The 22,416-nt window shown below is 43.8% G+C and overlaps 1 protein-coding gene across 2 annotated transcripts in view; it reads left to right on the top strand.

The window, feature by feature from the left end:
- The window catches only part of LOC140729420 (inactive serine protease PAMR1-like), a 176,612-nt gene extending 170,940 nt beyond the window's left edge, over positions 1-5,672 (top strand). For both annotated transcript variants that reach the window (XM_073049139.1, XM_073049137.1), the window contains one exon: positions 111-5,672. In XM_073049139.1, coding sequence (XP_072905240.1) covers positions 111-641 — 531 coding nt within the window. In that variant the 3' untranslated portion in view covers positions 642-5,672. The remainder of the gene's footprint in view (positions 1-110) is intronic.
- The last annotated feature ends 16,744 nt before the right edge of the window (positions 5,673-22,416 follow it).

The following is a 22,416-nucleotide window of genomic DNA, read 5'->3' as shown; positions in this document are numbered from 1 at the left end:
TTAAGGTTCTCCAGCACTTTATTTGTGTTTCACCCTGAAAGGCGGTAGGCAGCCAACGAAGCAGAACAGTATTTTAACCTACTATTCTGATCTCACTTTACTTTCTTCAGATTGCTGGAGTCATTGTGCATCCTTCCTACGACCCGGTTCTGCTGGATTCCGACATCGCTATCATCAAACTGATGGACAAGGCGAAGATCACCAATCAGGTACAGCCAGTGTGCCTTCCTGACCTGAAGGATCTATCGGCCATCAGCGCCCAGGGCTACGTCACCGGCTGGAGGATACAGAGCGAGCCCAAGGAGTCCAGCCGCAGCAATGACACCCTGCGCGTGGGCACCGTCGAGATCGGCGATGCGGTCCAGTGTGAGCAGCAGTACGAGGAGCACGGGATCTCTGTCAGCATCACCGAGAACATGTTCTGTGCCCGTCAGGATCCCCAAGGTTTCTCAAACATCTGCCCACTGGAGACGGGAGGTGTGGCCACCTTCCCAGCCGCAGACAAGGCTGGTGAAATGTTCACCTGGTACCTGGTGGGGCTGGTCAGCTGGGGCTACGAGAGCGAGTGCAGCCAAGAACTTTTCACTGTCTATACCAGTGTAGCACCGTTCAAAGACTGGATCGAGAAGCACCTGAAGTAGGAATCCCTCATGGAAGCAGCACATGGTGATGCTAACCAGAGGACAGGCGACTCTTAATGGGCCTGGTTTCACAACTGCATCCTTCGAACTTACAGCGTTGTTTATACAAGGCAACCAATAAAAGCACACGACAGCTGCACCAATCAGCACGCTTCATCCATCAAACACAACTACTGACTTAGTGACTTCAGTGATTTTAATCAGCAATGCCTCAACCTATTCAACTAAATTCATTCACAGGACAATTATTGGATTCATCTCCTACCCTTCTTCCCATAGGAATCATATTCCTTCTCCAGGGATCTTTATCCCTCTCTACAGAGGATGTAGTCCCTCTCCCATGGATCACATTCACATTCTGAGGGGTCACATTCCCTCTTCCCAAGGATCTGATTCCCTTTTCCCAGAGGTCACATTCCTTCCCCTGTACCAGGGACCATTTTGTTATGTGCATCTTCTCATTCTTCCTGAGTCCATTGCTGTAAACCTGTCCCACCTGCCTGTATTCTGCCCATTTCATTGCCACCTCTTCTGGAAAATTGCTGAGAACCTTCTCGCTGTTGCATTTATTTAACGTTTATGTCCTCTCCAAATTTCAAAACTTCTGCTCAGTAATATGAAAGTGATGTATAGCTGTCAGTCCTCCAAAATATCCTAAAGTGGATCACAAAATATGTTATTTTAATGTCTTCCAACCACACTCTTGCCCACACCAGCTTGACAATGAGATGTTAGCCTGGGCTGTGTCATTTAGAATTTGTACAGTGGGTTGAATCTACATGATTCTGAGTTGGAGGTTAAAATATATAAAATAACCTTAACTCTGTGGTCTCTACCACTGAACTTAAAGTCTGAGGAATATTATTGGTCTGGGACTGTACTTGATGAAGTTCAGAGGGAAAGGGGGATGGGGGGATCTCATTGAAACCTACTGAACAGTGAAAAGGTCTGGATAGGGTGGATGTGGAAAGGATGTTTCCATTAGGAGCAGGGTCTAGGATCCAAGGGTATAGAATAAGGATGATATATTTAGAACTGAAATGAGGAGGAATTTCTTCAGCTGGAGGATGGTGAACCTGTGGAATTGATTACCATGGAGGGCTGTGGAGGCCAATTCATTGTAAGTGTGTGTGTGTGTAAGGCAGAGACTGATGAGTTCTTCATTGATAAAAGGAGCTAAAGGCTATGAGAAGTCTGGAGAATGGGTTGTAAAAAATCAGCCACAATTGAGCAGATTCCATAGGCACAGTAGAATGGCCAAATCCTTTATCTTATGGTCTTCTGAGATTGTAAACCCAGTACAAACCATTGAGTAATGTCCATCCTGAAGGATATGGAGCACAGGAACTCAGGACAAACTTAAGACTGTTTCCACAAATTACTTCTTTACACAGGGACTCAGAGACACCTCAAATAGCTCCGCAGGAATAGTAGGTATTGGCATGTCTCTGATTTCAATGAAGAAACACAGTGCAAAGTTAATCCTGCTGCTCCTGAAAATCTGAAATAGGTGATGGATTTTGGAGACACACAGGCAACTTTAGCATAGGATTCACCGCAAAAGCTTTAATTGCTCCACTCCCTCCAAACTGTGGAAAGTTTCCACCCTCTTCTGAGTCAGTTTTGTTTGAGGATTGACCAGTAGACCTGCTGTGCTAACACAGCTGGCTACACGTTTACTGAAATTACCTGTTGGCTTGCAAAAGCAAAGAAACAGAGGTTCAATTATCCATAGAGCAATCTCTATTGTAGGAAGTGTCTCAATGAATCAGCGGTGTCTGTGACTTCAGTGTATCGAAGTCATACCACTCGATTCACCCTGTTATTCAAGATACATTTTATTTGATATAATGTACACTGCATCTTCTTAAAGAATAAACCCATACAAAACATCAAATATATGAAATTTTGTATTTGGTTAATTATTTATGTAACTATAGAGTTGTAAGTTCAATCAACTATAATCAACCTATTGGTCTCTGTTGACTGAAATTTTCACTGCACTCAACATCTTAGAATATCTGCTGCAGGATCTGGAAATTTCAGTGGATCATTTCTCCAGGTTAAGAGTTTGTGTCACATCCTGTGTTGCATTTATTGTCTCAATACAACTGTTCTCATTGTATTGAATATGTCAGATTACATACTCTGATTCACTATATTTTTTATATCACCTTCTGTACAAATCTGTCCATGAAGTAACTTAGCATTAATGACAGTAGTCTATGCTGTTTTTTGATACATTACTGGATACACGAAGCTTAGTTCAATCTATCTCTAGTCAAGGTTCAAAGTAAGTTTTATTATCAGAGTACATGTATGTCACTACATACAGCCCTGAGATTTGCTTACCTGCGAGCATACTCAGCAAATCTATGGAATAGTAACAGTAAACAGGATCAATGAAAGATCAACCAGAGTGTAGAAGACAACAAACTATGCAATGCAAGTATAAATAAATAGCAATAAGTAACGAGAACATGAAATAGCAAGATAATGAGTCATTAAAGTGAGATCATTGGTTGTGGGAACATCTCAATGGATAGGCAAGTGAGTGTAGTTATCTCCTTTTGTTCAAGAGCTGATGGTTGAGGGGCAGTAACTATTCTTGTACGTGGTGGTGTGAGTGCTGAGGTTTGTGATCCTTCGACCTGATGGCAGCAGTGAGAAGAGAGCCTGGCCTGGGTGGTGAGGGTGTCTGATGATGGATGCTGCTTTCGTGTAGATGTGCTCAATGTTTGGGAAGCAAGATAGAGACAGTGATCATCGGCTACTTCCTGTGGGCTGCTGAAACTTGTTCTAGATTTCCTCTATCCGGTTGCTTCTTACTGATCTCTGTGTCTCTGCATTCAGTTCAGAGGCCATACCCTTCCTTATTCCCACTGTTACTTTTTAAGTCACAAAGTACAGGTATCCCCCGCTTTTCGAAAGTTTGCTTTACGCCACTTCACTTTTACGAAAGACCTACATCAGTACCCGTTTTCGCTAACCAAAAGAAATCCGAAGATTTTCACTCTTACGAGAAAAGGCGAAAAGCAAAAATAGCATTCAGCATTTGTTTTGCAGCGAGCCGTTATAGAGGCAACGCGCACCCCAAGCAGTGAGAGTGGCGCCACCAAGCTCCTTCCCCAGGAACTGCACTCAGCATCTCAGCATCAAGCCGCCATAGCTTTGAACTGTGTCTGTGAGCATCTGTGCTTTATCTCGATTTATTTTGTACATCCGTTAGCAAGATGTGTCATCGGAAAAGCCTAAGACAGCTCGTAAGGGTGTTACGCTTAACGTAAAATTGGACATAATTAAATGTTTCGATCGTGGTGAATGAAATAAAGGCATTGTGCGTGCGTTGAACTTGCCTGCATCCACCATTCATACTACTTACACACAGAGAGAAAGAATCTTGAAAGCTGCCGATGTTACTATTGGTTCTGCTCGTAGCAAAGTGGTCTCTTTGTGGCATCCAGTAATGGATAAAATGGGAAGTCTTGCTTGAGTGGATTGATGGGTGTACAAAATGTGGTGTTCCATTAAAACTACTCTGTACATACATTATTTCTACTTTATATAGGCTGTGTATTTATCATATCATTCCTGCTTTTACTATACATCAGTGTTATTTTAGATTTTATGTGTTATTTGCTTTGATTTGGTAGGTTTTTTTGGGTCTGGGAACACTCAAAAATTTTCCCATGTGAGTTAATGGCAAATGCTTCTTCGCTTTACGACATTTCGGTTTACAAATGGTTTCATAGGAACGCTCTACCTTCGGATAGCGGGGGAAACATGTACTCTCTTCTGATTCTTACTTTCTGGGCTATGCCTCCATGCCTCTATGACATCATTCAAAGATCTTTGGAGCTTTGGAAACATCTTCACATTTACAACAAGCCCTCTCTCACATAATTACTGAATCACAATCATGGAATAGTTACATCAAGGAAGAAGGCCATTTGGCCCATTCAATGTGTATTTGCTCTGGCAATCTAACTAGTCCATTCTCCCACCATAGTTCTGCAAATTCTTTCCTTTTAAATACCTCCCCAACATCTTTCTGCTTGCATCGCTAACCTTGGCAGTGCATTCCAGTCCCTAACCACTCTGTGTAAAAGATCTTGGTACATTTGCCAGTCATCTTCATGGTCTATCCCTTGACTCTTCCATCAATAGCAGCAGCTCCTCTCCACTTACTCATCTTCAAGAATTTAAAGACCTCGATTGGATCCCATTGCAATTACCCTGTCCAAAGAAAACAACCCCAGGTTCTCCTCACTAACTACATAACTAAAGTCCCCATTCCATGGAACTATTTTACAATGTCTCTAAAAGATGTTCTCTAAAATCTGTACATCATTCCTGAAGTGTTTTACCCAGAACTGCAGATCTGAATAATCAAATGTTTTGTAAAGGTTCATTATAACTTCCTTGCTCTTTGACCATACGACTCTGCTATCAAACCCCAAAACTGTTAGATTTTTAACAAACTGTTCCATCGTCTTCAATGAACTATGCCCATGCATTGTAGATCTCTGTATGATTATACTTTTAGCATTGCAACCTCCAGTTTATTTTGCCTCTTACATTTATCCAGCTGGAATGTAACATTACATATTTCATGGTGGTTAAATTCCATCTGCCACCCATCTGCCCATGTCACCAGCCTGTTTACCTCTCCTTGTCTATTCCTCTCCCCCTGATATTCCAGTGCATTTCCAAGCATTCCTCAAAGCACACTCCATTGTCTGCACTCCATTCTGCTTGTTGACACAGAATGCTTCTCTGTAGCTCATGCAGCATTGACGTCACCATCAGAATCACTGCGCCAGGCCCAACTATTATCATAGGGCAGGACCCTTTTGAGCATTTCACCTTGTGTACAGATACTTATTACCCCCAACTTCTCTGGTCTGGCTTTATTGCTATTCAGTTTACAGTATCTCTGTGGAGACACAGCCCCGGCCTCAGTCTCCAGGATGTTGTGTGGTGGTCACTTGCTGCTTGTGCTTTCTTCCAGCCAATAAAAGCCTACCTTAACTCACGTCTCCGAGAGTTATTGATGGTGCATCACATCCATAATAAACATGGGGGATACCTGGATGGTAAGACAATAAGTCAGACACTTCTCAATATGCTCCCTGTAAGTTTTCAGACTAAAAGCGAATTGCAATTTTTTTCTGACAACCTGAAATTTACCAGTCATTCATCCAGTGGCCATTGTTGCCAAATGAGAGTGCAAAGACTCAGGAGAGGATTTCTTCCATTTAAAATAGTTTGCTTATTACCAGGGTCCTTCCCATGAATCCAGTCAAAAGGCAGTTAAATGTATCTGGTTTTTATGAACATTTGTTTCAAAGGAAGTCTCAAAATGTGCTCCCTGCCCTTCATTATTTTTATTTTATTGAGATACAGCACGGAATAGGCCTTTCCAGCCCTTTGAATCGTGCTGCCCAGCAATCCTCCGATTTTAATCTTAGTCTAATTACAGGACAACTTCCACTTTGCAATGTGGGAAGAAACTGGAGCACCCGGCAGAAGCCAATACAGTCATAGGGAAAACATATAAACTCCTTACAGATTGAACCCAGGAATAAGCAATTGAACCCAGCTCACCTGTATTGTAAAGCGTTGTGCTAATCACCACGCTACCGCACCTCCCTTGTAGAGATCAAATCTCTTGCTCAGCAAAAAGTTAAATAAAATACTTTGTTGAAGCACAGATTTGTGAGATAAATGTTAGTAAACCTGCAGAGAGCACTCATTGCTGTGAAATTATCAAGTAATTGGTTGGACTTATGAGGGGTTATGAATGCAGACTGTTTGGTGTCTCTGGCCCTGTACTGGGCAACGTTCCGTATGTTAAGAGTAAACTGGTTAGAAACAGGCAGGTATGATATTGTAGGCATCACTGAGTTTTGGCAGCAAGAAGATCATAATTGGGAGCTTCACATCCAAGGATACTCATTTTATCGAAAAGGCTGGCAGATAGGCAAAGGGGTTGGGATGGCTTTATTGGTAGAGGATGAAATCAGAGAGTTGATACAGGATCTGAAGATGTAGAATCTTTGGGGGTGGAGATAAGGAGTTGCAAGGCTAAGAAGATCCTGATGACAGTTATGTACAGGCCTTCGACAGTGGTCAGGATGAGGGTTAAAATGGGAGATGTAAAAAGGACAATGTTACGATTGTCATGGAGGAATTCAATATGCAGGTAGTTTGGGAAAAGCAGATTGGCACTGGATCCCAGAGAAGTAATTTGTCGAATGCCTACATGATGAGTTTTTAGAACAGCTTGTGATTGAGCCCACTGGGGAAAAGGCAATTCTGGATTGGGTGTAGTGTAACCAACCGGATGTGGTTAGGAAGCTGAAAGTAAGAGAACCCTTATGAGACAGTGATCATAATATGATAGAATTCGCCCTGCAATTTGACAGGAAGAAGCTAAAATCACAGACATCAGTATTGCAGTGGAGTAAGGGGAATTACAGAGGCATGAGAGAGGAGCTGGCCTGTGTTGAATGGAAGGGGACACGAGTAGGAATGATGGCAGAATAACAATGGCTGGAGTGTCTGAGAGCTTTTCAGAAGGCACAGTATAGACAAATCCCAAACAAGTGGTATTCCAAATGGAGGATGAAGCAGCCATGAGATTGCCAGAAAATGACACTGAAGAGGTAGTAATGGGAGTCAGATAAACTCAATAAATATCTTGTTTAAGTCTTCACTGAGGAAGACATTAGCAGCATGCCAGAAATTTGAGAGTGCCAGGGGCAGACGTGAGTGTAGTTTATTAAGTTATTTAGTTTATTATTAAGGATGAAATCTTGGCATACCTGGAGGCACATGATAAAACAGGCCAAACTCAGCAATGGTTTCCTTAAGGGGGAATCTTGCCTAACAAATCTGGTGGAATTCTTTGATGAAATAACAGGCAAAGGTTCAAACGTTCATTTATTATCAAAGTATACATCTCTGAAATCCATCAGTTCTCCGGGTAGCCATGAAACCAAGAAAGAAAAAGAAAAGAAAGGCTGCACAAATCCCCCCCACCATAAAAAACGTACAAAAACAGAATAGGCACATCGATCTGCAAATCTCCCTTGCTGCACAAAAAAAACCCAAACAAAACGGATCAGGCACATCAACCCCCCCAAAATCCTTCTTCCCGCAGAAAAAAAGAACAGAACAGAACAGGCACATTGACACCCCTCCCTTCCACAGTCCCTCCTCCTGAAGAAAAATTGAGCAAACCCCCCCAAAACCCTCCTCTCCTACAAAATATATGAACAAAATGGATCAGGCACATTGACTCTCTTCCCCCCACCCCCAAAATCCCTCCTCCCGCACAAAAAACGAACAAAAACAGAACGGGCACATCAACCCCAAAATCCCTCCTCCCGCACAAAAAAAATGAACAAAATGGATTAGGCACATAGACTCCCAAATCCCCTGCCCCCTCCCACAAAAAAAACGAGAAAATCAGGCAAAAAAGAACACAGGATATGAGCACTATAAGACTGAAAAATAGTCTATAGTCCAAAGTGTAAATCCCAAACGCAGAAAACCCCAGACAATACTCTTCGGGCCTGGACGCAGCAGCAGACTCTCTCCTTCGAAAGACAGACAGTCACCGCTCACCCTCTGCACTTCCTTTGATGCTTCAATCTCCCTCCTCTCTTTAAATGGCGAACGATGGGAGCTTTAATATCACAGACTGCAGAGCACTGAGGCACCTAAACGATCTCCAAGCAGCAGAACGTGGGCTCCGACAGTTCCAGAATCACATTCAAGATGAGATAAAGGTGAGTCAGTAGATGTTATTGATTAGGATTTTCAGAAAGCCTTTGATAAGGTGCTGCACATGAGGTTGCTAAACAAGATAAGAGCCCGTGGATAGAAAGTAAGCAGACTGGTAGGAAACAAAGAGTTGGAATAAAGGGGGTCTTTTTCTGATTGGCTACTAGTAAACAGAGGAGTTCCACAGGGTTGGTGTTGGGACTGCTGACATTCACATTGTATGTCAATAGTTTGATGACAGAATTGATGGCTTTGTGGCCAAGTTTGCGGATGAAACACCCAGAAGTGGAGGGGTGGGTAGTGTTGAGGAAGCAATGAGTCTGCAGATGGACTTGGACAGATTAGGACAATAGGTAAAGAAGTGGCAGATGCCATACGGTGTAGGGAAAAGTATGGTCATGCACTTTTGTAAAAGGTATGAAGGTGTAAGCTGTTTTCTAAATGAGGAGCAAATTCAGAAATCAGAGGTGCAAAAAGACTTTGGAGTCCTTGTGCAGGATTCCATAAAGGTTAACTTGCAGGTTGAGTCGGTGGTGAGGAAGACAAATGTGATGTTAGCATTCATTTCAAGAGGACTGGAATATAAAAGCAAGGATGTAGGTTGTTTTATAAGGCATTGGGCTGAATAGCCTAGTTGTGTTCCTACGTCTAATGGTCATATGGATGAGGGAGGAGAGGAGATCACATTCGAGCCTACTGCATAATGGAAGGCCTGGAAAGAGAAGATATGGAGAGTATATTTCCATTAATCGGAATAAAGGGATATGCTTTTCAAACTGAGATGAGGAGGAATTTTTTCAGACACGGGGTGGTGAATCTGTGGAATTGTTTCCACAGAGGCAGAGGTGTATTTAAGGTAGAGACTGGTAGATTCTTGATCGGGAAGGGGTTAATGGTTATGAGGAGAAGCTGGGAGAATGGGGTTAAAAACAATTGGCTATGATTGAACGGTGGTGCAAATGGTCTAAATCTGCTCAGGTGTGTTATGGTCTTATTGACTTTGACGGGCTATTAGCAATATTATAAATAGTCTTCCAGTAACCCCAGGTTTAAAAGTATAGAAACAAGCCTTTTGGCCCACCGAGTCCATCCCAACCATCAAACACCTAGATACACTATTCTACTTTAATCCCCTTTTTAAAATTCCTCCTCACAATTTCATCAAAACTTTTGCACAGTTTCTACTGCTCACCTGCACACTAGTGTTCAAGGCCAATTTACAGGGGTCAGTTAACCTACCAACTGTGTCTTACTGAGAGTCATAGAACAGTACAGCACAGAAACATGCCCTTGGGCCCATCAAGTCCATACCAAACTATTGATCTGCCTATACCTATCAACCTGCATCTGGACCATAGCCCTCTATACCCCACCCATCCATGTACCTATCCAAATTTCTCTTAAATGTTGAAATCAAATCTGACCCCACCACTTCCACTGGCAGCTCATTCCACACTCACACCCAACTCTGAGTGAAGAAGTTCCTCCTCTTGTTCCCCTTAAATATTTCACCTTTCACCTTCTAGTTTTAATCTCACGCAACGTCAGAGGGAAAAGCCTATTTCCCTCATAGTTTTACAGACAGACATACTTTATTGATCCCGAGGGAAATTGGGTTTCGTTACAGTCGCACCAACCAAGAATAGTGAAGAAATATAGCAATATAAAACCATAAATAATTAAATAATAATAAGTTAATCATGCCAAGTGGAAATAAGTCCAGGACCAGCCTATTGGCTCAGGGTGTCTGACACTCCAAGGGAGGAGTTGTAAAGTTTGATGGCCACAGGCAGGAATGACTTCCTATGACGCTCAGTGTTACATCTCAGTGGAATGAGTCTCTGGCTGAACGTACTCCTGTGCCTAACCAGTACATTATGGAGTGGATGGAAGTCATTGTCCAAGATGGCATGCAACTTGGACAGCATCCTCTTTTCCGGCACCACCGTCAGAGAGTCCAGTTCCACCCCCACAACATCACTGGCCTTACGAATGAGTTTGTTGATTCTGTTGGTGTCTGCTGCCCCAGCACACAACAGCAAACATGATAGCACTGACTTGTACACCCGTGTCAAACCTCTCCTCATTCTCTACGCTCTAAGACATAAAGTCCCAAACCATTCAACCCTTTCCTGTAGGTCAGATCCTCAAGTCCTGGCAACATCCTTGTAAATTTTCTCTGCACTCCTTCCATCTTATTGGTAATTGGAGTGGTTTTCCTCAGGAGCTTCACCATGGTCTTATTCTCTGACGGTTCACTCCTATGGAGCTTCACCATGGTCTTATTCTCTGATGGTTCGCTCCTATGGAGCTTCACCATGGTCTTATTCTCTGACGGTTCGCTCCTATGGAGCTTCACCATGATCTTATTCCCTGACGGTTCACTCCTATGTTGTTCAACTTTGTGGTGGGTTGCTCTTTAATGTAATTAGCTGCCATCATGATGCAAACCTGCTTCACTCATTAACCAAGCTTTACTCTGTGATACTTACACAGTCCTGAACTCTCTAGGAGCGCCTTAGCATTCTCCTTCTACCTCTGGAGATGCACTCTTTTTATTTACTCACCTCTTACGACAGAAGGCCATCCCACCCATAAAACCCATGCCAACTCCTAACAGAGCAACTCCATCTTCCCCATTTGCCCCTCTTCTTGTCCAGACCTCCTTCAACTGATGCAACAAATGATATGCTGGAGAAACAGGGCTTGAGCGTCAAATGGGGGAGAAGATGGGGAGGGGGGGTTTAGCAGGACTGTTTACATTTTGGGATGAAGGCTCTGCATCAGGACTGAGAGGGGAGATGGCAGTGGGTGGATGGAGTCAGGAAGGGGAGGGTCTAAAGGCACTGTGGGATTTTGAAGGAAAGGGACAAAAATGGGAGGACCAGGCAAAGCTTAGAGAAAGAGAGTGATGGAGGTGGGAGAGGGGTGGAATAGGGAGACAAACAACCCAGTTGAAGAGGACGGCTATCTAAGATTGGAAAGCTCAAAATTTATGCCGTTGAGTTGTAGACTACCGAGGTGGAACCTAAGGTTTTGTTCCTCCAACTTGCATTGGGTTTTACCCTGCCAGTGGAGGAAACTGAGGATGGAAGGGTCAGTGAGGGAATGGGAAGGAAAATCAAAATGGCTTGCAACTGAGAGCATGGGGTGACCATTGTGAATAAGAGAATACTTAGGGATAGGATTTATCAGTACTGTATTTGGAAAACCATGGCCTAATTAGGGAGAGCCAGCATGGCTTTGTACGGGGCAAGTTATGTCTTACTAACATGATTGAGTTTTTTGACAAGGCGACAAGGGTGACTGATGAACATAGAGCTGTGGATGATGTCTACATAGATTTTAGTAAGCTGCTTGACAAGTACCTCATTTGGATTCAGAACTGGCTTTCCCATTGAAGACAGAGGCTAGGGGTTGAAGGGACTTATTCGAGCTGTGGAGGTCTGTACCTCCACAGGGATTTGTTTCAGGACCTCTACTGTTGGTACATAAATGACCTGGACAAAAATGTAAATGGGTGGATTAATAAATGTGAAGATGATACTGGTGGATATATGTCAGTGGTGTTGTAGGTAGCATAAAAGATTGGCAAAAAACACAATAGGATATAGATCAGTTGCAGATATGGGCAGAGAAATGGCAGGTGGAGTTTAACCTGACCAAATGTGAAGTGTTGCACCTTGCTAAGTCAAGTATACAGAACAGAGGGATCTTGGGGAATAAGCTCAAAGCTCCGTGGAAGTGGCTACACAGGTTGATAGAGTGGTTAAGAAAATCAATAGCATGCTTGCCTTTATCAGTCAAACCATTGAGTTCAAAAGTCAGGAAATTATGTTGCAGCTTTAAAAAGTTCTAGTTTGACCCTGCTGGACATTGGTAACGTGCAATGCTGCAAGTCTGATTCACTGACTTATTGGTGGTCAGTGGGGAAGATGTGTGGCCTCGGGGGTAGTGAGGACCAGGCTTCAAGCTGCAGTGTTGTCTGTTTATAGCTGTCCAGGGAAGAGGCGTCAGAGTTGGTGCACTCCGCCAGGTGTAAAGTCAGAGCTGCCTCCTAGTTTTCTCTTGGCAGAGGACAAGCCATGTTGTGTTCGACTGCAGTTTTCTGCAACATCCATGAACTCGGGGTCTCGGACTGTATTTTACTGATAACTTATACGTGCTTTGTGCATGTGAGACTGTCTGTTGCACCTTGTTCCTGTTTCATTTGGCTGTATTCATGCATGGCTGAACGATAAGTAAACTTGAACCGTTGAACTGTTAGGCTGTGTCTGGAGTGTTGCATGCAGTTCTGATCACCCCACCAGAGGAAGTAGGTTGAGGCTCTGGAGAGGGTGTGGAAGAGGTTTACCAGGATGCTGCCTGGAGTAGAGAGCACGTGTTATAATGTTTTCTCCAGAGCAGCGGAGGCTGGGGGAGATGTGATAGAGGTTTATGGGACTAGGAGAGGCACAGATTGAGTTGACAGACAGTATCTTTTTCCCAGGGTTGAAATTCTTAATACAAGAGGGCATGCATTTAAGGTGAGAAGGGGTAATTTTGAAGGAAATGTGAAAGGCAATATTTTACACAGGGAGTGGTGGTACTGGAATACCTGGGTGATGGTAGAAGTAGATACATTAAGGACTTTTCAGAGACATTTAAATAGGCACATGAGTGTGAGAAAAGTGGAAGGATATGGACATTGTGAAGACAGAATGTTGGCTATTGATGACTAATTTAATTGGTTCAACACAATATTGTGAGCTGAAGGGCCTGTTCCAGTGTTGTGCTGTTCTGTGTTCGAGTCAGATTAGGGCACATGAATTTCAAAGTTCAAGAAATTCAAAGTACATTTATTATCATCAGTGGCATCCGTATGTCTCAAGAGACGATGGTGTGACACGTTTCTGATGGGTCTGGGGTTGTAGGCTTGGGGATATTTACACTTTCGGGAGAGGCTGTCCAGCCCCACTCTGGAGTGACAGTCACTCTCAAAGCGGCCGCAGGTGATGGAGGAAGCTGCTCTGGGTGATGTGACTCTGCCTTTCACTCTGGTTCTCTTGTTGATGAGCATGTTGGTCCTTGCTAGCTCAGCATGTTGTACACTGCCTTTGACTGCAGCCCTCCATGCTGTGGTCTTCGACTGTTTCCTCCCATGAGTTGAGGTCAATGCCTGCCAGCTTCATCCCACGCTTGCAGACATCCCTGTAGCGAAGGCATGGTCTTCCTCGTGGGCCGTCACCCTCACTCAGCTTGCCCTGCAGCATGTCCTAGGGAATGCGCCCCTGGTCCGTCCGTTAGACGTGGCCCACCCAGCTGAGACGTCTGTGGCTGAGTAGTGCGTGGATGCTGGAGGGGTCAGCTGCTGCAGAATCCCCTGTGTTGGTGATTCTGTCCAACCAGATGTGCCTGAGGTAGCGTAGGTGAAACGAGTTTGGCCTCTTCTCTTGGTTGATGTATGGCGTCCAAGCCTCGCTGGCATAGAGCAGTATGCTGAGCACACGTGCCTGGTACACACACAGCTTGGTCTTCATCAGCTGTCTGTTGTTCCACACTCTCTTGCTCAGTCTAGCCATGACATCTGCAGCTTTGGCAATCCTGCTGTTCACCTCTGCTTCAAGGGACAGGGAGCTGGGGATGGTTGATCCAAGATAGGCGAAGGAGTCGACGACATCAAGACAGCAAGCTGCTTTGGGGGCGACTCTGCACCCTGGGCCATGATGTTTATTTCCTTCAGACTGATGGCAAACCCAAACTCTCCCTAACACCACGGGCCTGGGTGAGGGGATACGGTGGTCTTGGGCTGCCCTGACATCAAGACCACCCCCCCCACTTGGCGTTGCTGGCAGAGTACAAGGGAAAGGAAGAGTCAGTACAGTTGGTGCCAGCCCAGCTGCGGGAGTTGCTGGAAGGTGATGTAGAAAGCCATCTTTCCACTTTAGGACTCTGTGGATTTTCTGTCGGGGTTTACTCCCTTGGCCTTTGCATTTCCCAAGGCCCACACAAGGCAATGCGACTATTTACCCTTCGCTGGCAATGATTCCCTCGGCTGTTCCTCCATAACCCCAGAAATGATACTAGTCTCATTGAGATTTGGTCCGGGAATCATCAACTGCTGGAACGATGATGCTAGCAGAGCACTGGCACCAACACCCCCACCCCCAGCCGAGCCCCCAGTCTATATCATCAGATATACAACCTTGTCTCCTAGCAGGCAGCCACACTTAATGGACTGAATCGCCTAATTCTGCTCATGTGTCTTATGGTTTTGTGGTCTAAAACAAATAAACCCAAAAGAACCCAGTAAAAAAAAAGAAGACTGTGAAAGGCCCAATGTGCAGAGGGAAAAAAGCACATCACGCAAACAATACAAGTAAGCAAATAGCATTCAGAACGAAAGTGAGTCCATAGACATGAAGCCTGGAGCAGGCCGCAGCCTCGGCCTCAGTTCAGAGCAGAGCCGAGTAAGTGTCACAGAGCAGTGAGCAGAGACGGCCCAACCCTCGTCTCTGGTCCTGGCACCCTGCCTTTTCAGTCTGGCCTGTGGAACTCACAGAGCAAACTGTGTGTGTGTGTGTGTGTGTGGGCTCCGTCGGTCGTGGTCGACCATGGGTACTGTGTCTCTGGTAGTCACCGGGAGTGGCTTCTCCAGGGCAGAGCTGATATGGAGATCCGTCTGTTGCCCATGCAGTGGGACCCCCTTCTTCATGCTGGTGACAGGTCCAAAGGGACGACGAAAGTCGATACAGTTTGGTGCCAGCAGCATCGCAGGAGTTGCCATGCCAGTGCCGGGTACAGCAGTCAGCCGCCTTCGGGACTCCGACTCCGGATTTTTCCTCGGGGTTTACTCCCAAAGCCTTTCCCGTGAGCGGGTATAGCCGCAAGACAGCGGAGGTTTGAAATCAGAGTTTTCCCTCTCCTAGATGAGCTACCATCCGTGGTCAATGAGCCCCATCTGCCCAGAGCAACTGGTTTTAAGGCGCCAGTGGCCCGCCTTTGCCCTTCTCCTGTCAGTGAGAACAGCTCCACCGGGCATAAGCACTATGCCACACGTGGAGGTCGGGAGTTGGTTGTCAGAGGCTGTTTGAGATGCACACCATGAAGAGTATTTGTTTAGCAGTGGGAGCTCGTCCCCACCACCACCCTTCGGCTGTGACTACCTTTGGAGCCGATAGTAATAATAATTTAATAATAAATAGTGCTGAACTTACGGCAGGAGACCAGTGCAAATGATGGTAGTGTAATCTGCAGTAGTTTAAAAAGAAATGCTAAAGTGTCAATAACAGGAAAGGTAGAACTAAGAGTGTGGGTGACACCACCAGCAGAAGGGGAATCTGAAAGGTGATTGATTAAGAAATCTGATTGCAGTGGGAAACAAGTTGTTCCTGAGTAACTTCTCCTAGAGGGAGAGGGAATGGCCACGGTGACAGGCATCCTGGTAGCTTTTCTGAAGCTGGACTGGGTGGAAGGAAGCCATGGGCCTGTGATGGACTGGACAGTGTCTGCACTGCCACGTTAGCTGACTCGGTGCTGTGTAACTCAATGAATCTGGGACTCTTTTCACTTCAAAAACCAAAATACTGCAGGTGCTGGATTGATGAAATAAAAAGAGAAGGCTTCTTTCCAAATGTCTCATTGAAGGAGGTTAGAGCAGCTGTCCGTATGAGACAGTTTATTTTCCCATGATGGCTTAAGGTAGATTTCAATCAATTTTTATGTAGTGACTTATGACCAATTCCAGGTTGCAAGCTGGTTTGAAGCTATTGGTTTATTTCACAATGTGCTGAGTTCGTTCCTGAGATTTTTTCCATCACGTTGCCTTATTGAGCTTACTGAAGGCATCTTCCTTTCCACTCTGCCTGGAGTTGCTCTGTGCTTTATCTATACAACTCTAAGGATCTACTCTTTCTATAATCCAGACCTCTGAGGTGACCTCCTTTCCTTAACTGTCTGCTTCTAATAACAATAGATCTACAGCGTATTTATTCTTCATTCCAACGAGGCATGGGAGAGGGTTGGTTGCCAATCCCTTTGGTCTCTACTACAAAAGAAGAGAATTTGTGGATTTTGAACTGGAAATGACGAGGCAACTCACAATTCTAGTGACTGGGCAAAGCAAGTGGAATAATGGTGACCCCATGAGATCACATGATTGGTAGAAGTCAGGGCTAAATTTGTAGTTGAGGTAAACGTGGTAAGATTTTATGTGCCTGCAGTGAAGGTAGGATACCAAATGGTCAGATTCAGTCTGTATCTATGACCAAATATTCCTTCTCATTCTTTGGGTGTCTTGACACCCTATTCAGAGTGACACACTTGCTCATCACATCTTGCCTGATTTTCAATCATTACTTTGTTACTTTATGTTGCCACTGCTCTGTAATCTTTAGGGTTGTTTAAATGGTATTTAATCAGAGCAGATTCGTATTGGAGAAATACACACAAGATGCTGAAGGAAGTCAGCAGGCCAGGCGGCATCTATGGAAAAGAATAAAGAGTCAACGTTTCAGGCCGAGACTTTTTGTCAAGACTGGAAAGGACCATGGGAGGAAGGGAGGAGGAGGAACACAAGCGGCAGATGATAGGCAGGTGAGGAAAAGAGGTAAGAAGCCAGAGCAGGTCATTGAAGAAGAGGGTGGGAAAAAATTACTGGAAGTTGGGGATATTGATGTTCATGCCATCAGGTTAGAGGCTATCCAGACGGAATATGAGGTGTTGCTCCTCCAACATAAGAGTACCCTCATCATGACAGAAGACGAGGCCATGGATTGACGTGTTGGAATGATAATGGAGGTTGAAATCAAAGTGGCTGGCCACTGGAAAAACCTGCTTTCTGTGGATGGAGTGAAGATGCTCGACAAAGTGGTTCCCAGTCTGCATCGGATCCCATCAATGTAGAGAAGGCTGCATCGGGAGCACCAGACACAGTAGACAATCCCAAAAGAGTTGCAGGTGATGTGTTGCTTGTTTGAGGCCTTGAATGGAGGTGAGGGAGGAGATGAAAGAGCAGGTGAGGCTCTTCTGCTTGCAGGGGTAAGTGCGAGGAAGGAGATTAGTAGGGAAGGATGAATTGACAAGGGAATTATTGAGGGAATGATCCCTGTGGAAAGTGGAGAGTTGGGGGAGATAAGGATGTGTTTGGTGGTAGTGTCCCCTTGAAGATGGCGGAAGCTGTGGAGAATGATGTGGATGTGGAGTCTCATGGGGTGGTCAGTGAGGACAAGAGGAACTCTATCCCTGTAAAGGTGGCAGGAAGATGAGGTGAGCATGGAAGTCCAGGGTATAAAGGAGGTGTGGGTGAGGGCAACATCAGTGGTGTCTGGCCTCTTACCTCTTCTCCTCCCCTGGTACCCATCCTCCTTCCCTTTCTCCCATGGCCCACTCTCCTCTCCTATCAGATTCCTTCTTCTCCAGCCCTTTACCTTTTCCAACTATCACCTCCCAGTTTCTTACTTCATCCCCCACGTACATGACTTTACCTATCACCTTCCAGCTAACCTCCTTCACCATCCCCCCACCTTCTTCTTCTGGCATCTTGCCCCTTCCTTTCCGGTCCTGAAGAAGGGTCTCATAAACTGTCTGAACTGTATAAACAAAAACTGTCTGAACAAATCAGTACAGAGGTCTCAGCCTGAACTGTTCACTCTTTATTCGTTTTCATTGATGCTGTCTGACCTGCTGAGTTCCACCAGCGTTTTGAGTGTCTTGCTCTGGATTTCCAACATCTGCAGAATCTCCTGTGTTTCTAATTGTATTGGACATACTTAAATGATTTTTGATAATGATCCCTGTATAATCATCATTGTTTGAAAGGAATCTGATCAAAAATTGATTAATCGTTGTCATAATAATTTCCTACTGACATTTTGCATTGCTTAAATTTTTTTAAATTATTGTTCTGATGCCTCTGTACTGATTTGTTCAGACAGATTTTGTTTATAAACACAAAGTTGAGAGCAGCTATAGGCCACTCAGCTTTAATTTTGCTCCAGCATGCAACTAAATAAAGGCTAATCTGATTCTAATCTCAGCTCCGTATTCCTACTGGTAACCTTTCACCCTCTCGATTATCCACCACTGTTTTAAAACTATTTCAAGACTCTCCTTCCACCGACTTTAAGGAGAAAAAACTTAAAGTCTCAGAGTGAAAATATATTCTTAGTTTCTGTCATAATAGGGAGCCCTTTATTTTTAAACCAGTACTGGATTTCCTCACAAGAGGAAATAACTTCTCATAGACACTCTAATACTCTTCAGAATCTTATATATTTCAATCAATTCCACTCTCAGTTTCTAAACTCTAGAAGATATAAAGCTATCCTCCACAAATAAATAGAGGAGGCATGAAAGAGGAGCAGGCCAAAGTTGATTGGAAGGGAACACTAGCAGGGATGATGATAGAACAGCAATGGCTGGAGTTTCTGGGGGCAATTCAGAAGGCACAGGATAGATACATCCCAAAGATGAAGAAGTATTCTAAAGGGAAGATGAGACAACCATGGCTGACAAGGGAAATCAAACACAGCAAAAAAGCAAACGAGGGGGCATAAAATATAGCATAAATTAGTGGGAGGTAGAGGGTTGGGAAGCTTTAAAAACCAACAGCAGGCAACTGAAAAAAAATGAGAGAAAAGATTAAAGTAAGCTAGCCAGTCAATAATATCAAGGAGGATACCAAAAGATTTTTCAGATATATAAACAGTAGAAGAGAGATGAGAGTGAATATTGGATTGCTGGGAAATGACACTGAAGAGGTAGTAATGAGTGTCAAAGAATTGGTGGACAAAATTACTAAGTATTTTGCATCAGTCTTCACTGTGAAAGACATTGTCCGCATGTCAGGAATTCAAGAGTCATGGGGAAGAAGTGAGTGTAGTTGCTTTTACCAAGGAGAAGGTGATTGGACAGCTGAAAGGTCTGAAGGTAGATAAGTCACGTGGACCAGATAGACTACAAGCTAGGGTTCTGAAAGATGTAGTTGAAGAGATTGTGGAGATATTAATAATGTTCATTCAAGAATGATTAGATTGCAGAATGGTTCCTGAGGATGGAAAATTGCAAATGTCACTCCCCTCTTTAAGAAGGGAGGGAGGCAGAAGAAAAGAAATTATAGGCCGGTTAACCTGATGTGGGTGGGAAGATGTTAGAGTCAATTATTAAGGATGCGATTTGGGAGTACTTGGAGGTACGTGATAAAGTAGGACAAACTCAGCATGATTTACTTAAGGGAAGATCTTGCTTGACAAATCTGTTGAAATTCTTTGAGGAAATAACAGGCAGGGTGGACAAAGGAGAATCAGTGAATGTAAGTTACTTGGATTTTCAGAAGACCTTTGACAAGGTGCTGCCCATAAGACTGCTTAACAAGATAAAAGCCCGTGGTATTACAGGAAAGATACTAGCATGATTAAAAGATCAGCTGATTGGCAGGAAGCAAAGTGTTGGGAAAAAGGGGGCCTATTCTGGTTGGCTGCCAATGTTCTGCAGGGGTCGGTATTGGGACCGTTTCTTTTCAAATTACATACCAATAATTTGGATAAAGGAATTTATGGCTTTTTGGCTTTGTGGACAATATAAAGATAAGTGGAGGAACAGGGAGTCTGCAGAAGGACTTGGACAGATGGGGAGAATGGGCAAAGAAGTGGTCGTTGGAATATAGTGTAGGAAGTGTATGGTTAATCACTTTGGTAGAAGGAGTAAAGGTGTAGACTATTTTCTAAATGGGGAGAAAATTCAAAGATCAGAGATGCAAAGGGACTTGGGAGTCCTTGGACATGATTCCCTGAAAGTTAACTTGTAGGTTGAGTCTGTGGTGAGGAGGGCAAACACAATGTTAGCATTTATTACAAGAGGACTAAAATATAAAAGCAAAAGTGTAATGTTGAGGCTTTATAAAGCACTAGTGATGCCTCACTTGGAGTATTATGATCAGGTTTGGGCCCCTTTTCTTAGAAAGGATGTGCTGAAACTAGAGAGGATTCAAAGGAAGTTCATGAGAATGATTAAATGAATAAATAAATAAATAAGTTATATATGTGTGTGTGTGTGTATATACACACACACACACACACACACACACACACACACACACACACACACACACACACACACACACACACACACACACACACACACACACACACACACACACACACACACACACACACACACACACTCTAGGCCTGTACATGCTGGAGTTTAGAAGAATGATGAGGGATCTCATTGAAACCTAGCGACTATTTAAAGGCCTAGACAGAGAGGAGTGGGTGATTCTAGGACCAGAGGACACAGCCTCTATTCTGAGGGACATTCATTTAGAACAGAAATGAGAAGGAATTTCTTTAGCCAGAGGGTGGTGTATCTGTGGCATTCTTTGCGATGGACAGTTGTGAAGGCCAAGTCATTGAGTATATTTAAAGCGGAGGCTGATAGGTCCTTAGTTAGATAGGGTGTCAAAGGTCACATGGAAAAGGCAGGAGAATGGGGTTAGGAGGGATAATAAACCAGCCACGATGAAATGACAAAGCAGACTCGATGGGCTGAGTGGCCTAACGGTGATCCTATGTCTTATGGTCTTATATCAAACATAAAACACCTAGCCATTCCATCTCATTATAATTTTCCTGAACTTTTTCTAATGCATCTACATGTTCTATTAAAATCATCACTACACAGAACTCCAGATGTGGTCTCACCAGCATCCTACCATTGAGGTGATACCTTCTAAATCCTATCATCAATCTTCTCTTTTGTTCCCTCCATCCTTCCTGAATCTTAAAAGCTGTTTTATTTCTAATATTTCTGTTCTCATGAATGATGATCAACCTCAGGTTTTAACTTTGGTTTTCTCTCTCTCCAGATGTTGCCTGACCTGCTGAGTACTTCCAGCAATTAAAATTACTTAATTTAAATTTCTGACATTTTGTTTTCCGTCATGACTTTCTTGTGGTCGTATTTGACAAAAAGATCTTTGTTCATTTCACCACTTGTAAATCTTAAAATGGCTTTGGTTATTGTCCTGATAATGTTCTGTTGAAAATATTTGAAGGAGTCTTGCTCAAAGTTCTGATTTCATAATAGAGCCATACAACTGTACAGTACAGAAATGCGTTCTTTGGCACTTCATTGACCGTGATGCCTATCTACACTAATCCTTTTTGCCTGCATTACACCTTTGTCATTCTCCTTCCCTTTACAAATACTTGTCCAAATGCCTCTTAAACTTTGTAAATGTGTCTCTCTCTACCGCTTCCTCTGGCATCTTTTTCCATACAACCACCAGCTTTTTTCTGAAAATCCTGCCCCTCAGATTTTCTTTATATCTCTCATTTTAGATTCCCCCACCCTGAGAGAAAGACTCCTATCTAGGTCTATCATCATTTAATAAATCTCTATGAGGTGACCCTTCAGCTTCCAAGATCTGGTGAGAATGAACCCTGACTATCCAAAGGTTCAAAGGTACAATTTATTGTCAAAGTATTCATGTACCACACAACACTGATAATTGTCTTCTCCCGATGGCCGTGAGACCATGGAGTTGATGAAGGAACAGACACCAACTCCATCCCCCCCACCCTGGCATGAAAAAAAACAAAACAAACAGACCCCCAAAACTCCCCCCCGCTGAAAAAATCAGCAATAATAACATCAAAACCGTCCCCTTCCTCACAGGAAAACAGCTACAGTAACAATCCCCACTTGCAGAAAGAACGGCGATATCCTTTTATAAAACCGGTGCCTTCTTACAAATAAAGCCCTGCATTCCAGGCAACATCCTGGTGAATCTCTTCTGCACTCTTATTCTACCTCATCCTTCCTGTAGTATTGAGACCAGAACTATACACAATTAAGTTTAAACTGGCAAATACCTTGTACAGCTGCAATAAATCAGTATTACTCTTATAGTCAATGCCTTAGCCTTCCTCACTACTGAAAATGGTGCCATTTTCAAGCAACTATCAACTTGCATCCAAGATCCCTCTGTACATTGGCACTCATG

This window comes from Hemitrygon akajei, chromosome 6 (assembly GCF_048418815.1).
Source record: "Hemitrygon akajei chromosome 6, sHemAka1.3, whole genome shotgun sequence".
NCBI lineage: Eukaryota > Metazoa > Chordata > Chondrichthyes > Myliobatiformes > Dasyatidae > Hemitrygon > Hemitrygon akajei.
The sequence above is the reverse complement of the archived record's forward strand: the minus strand, read 5'-3'. Positions and strand labels throughout refer to the sequence as shown.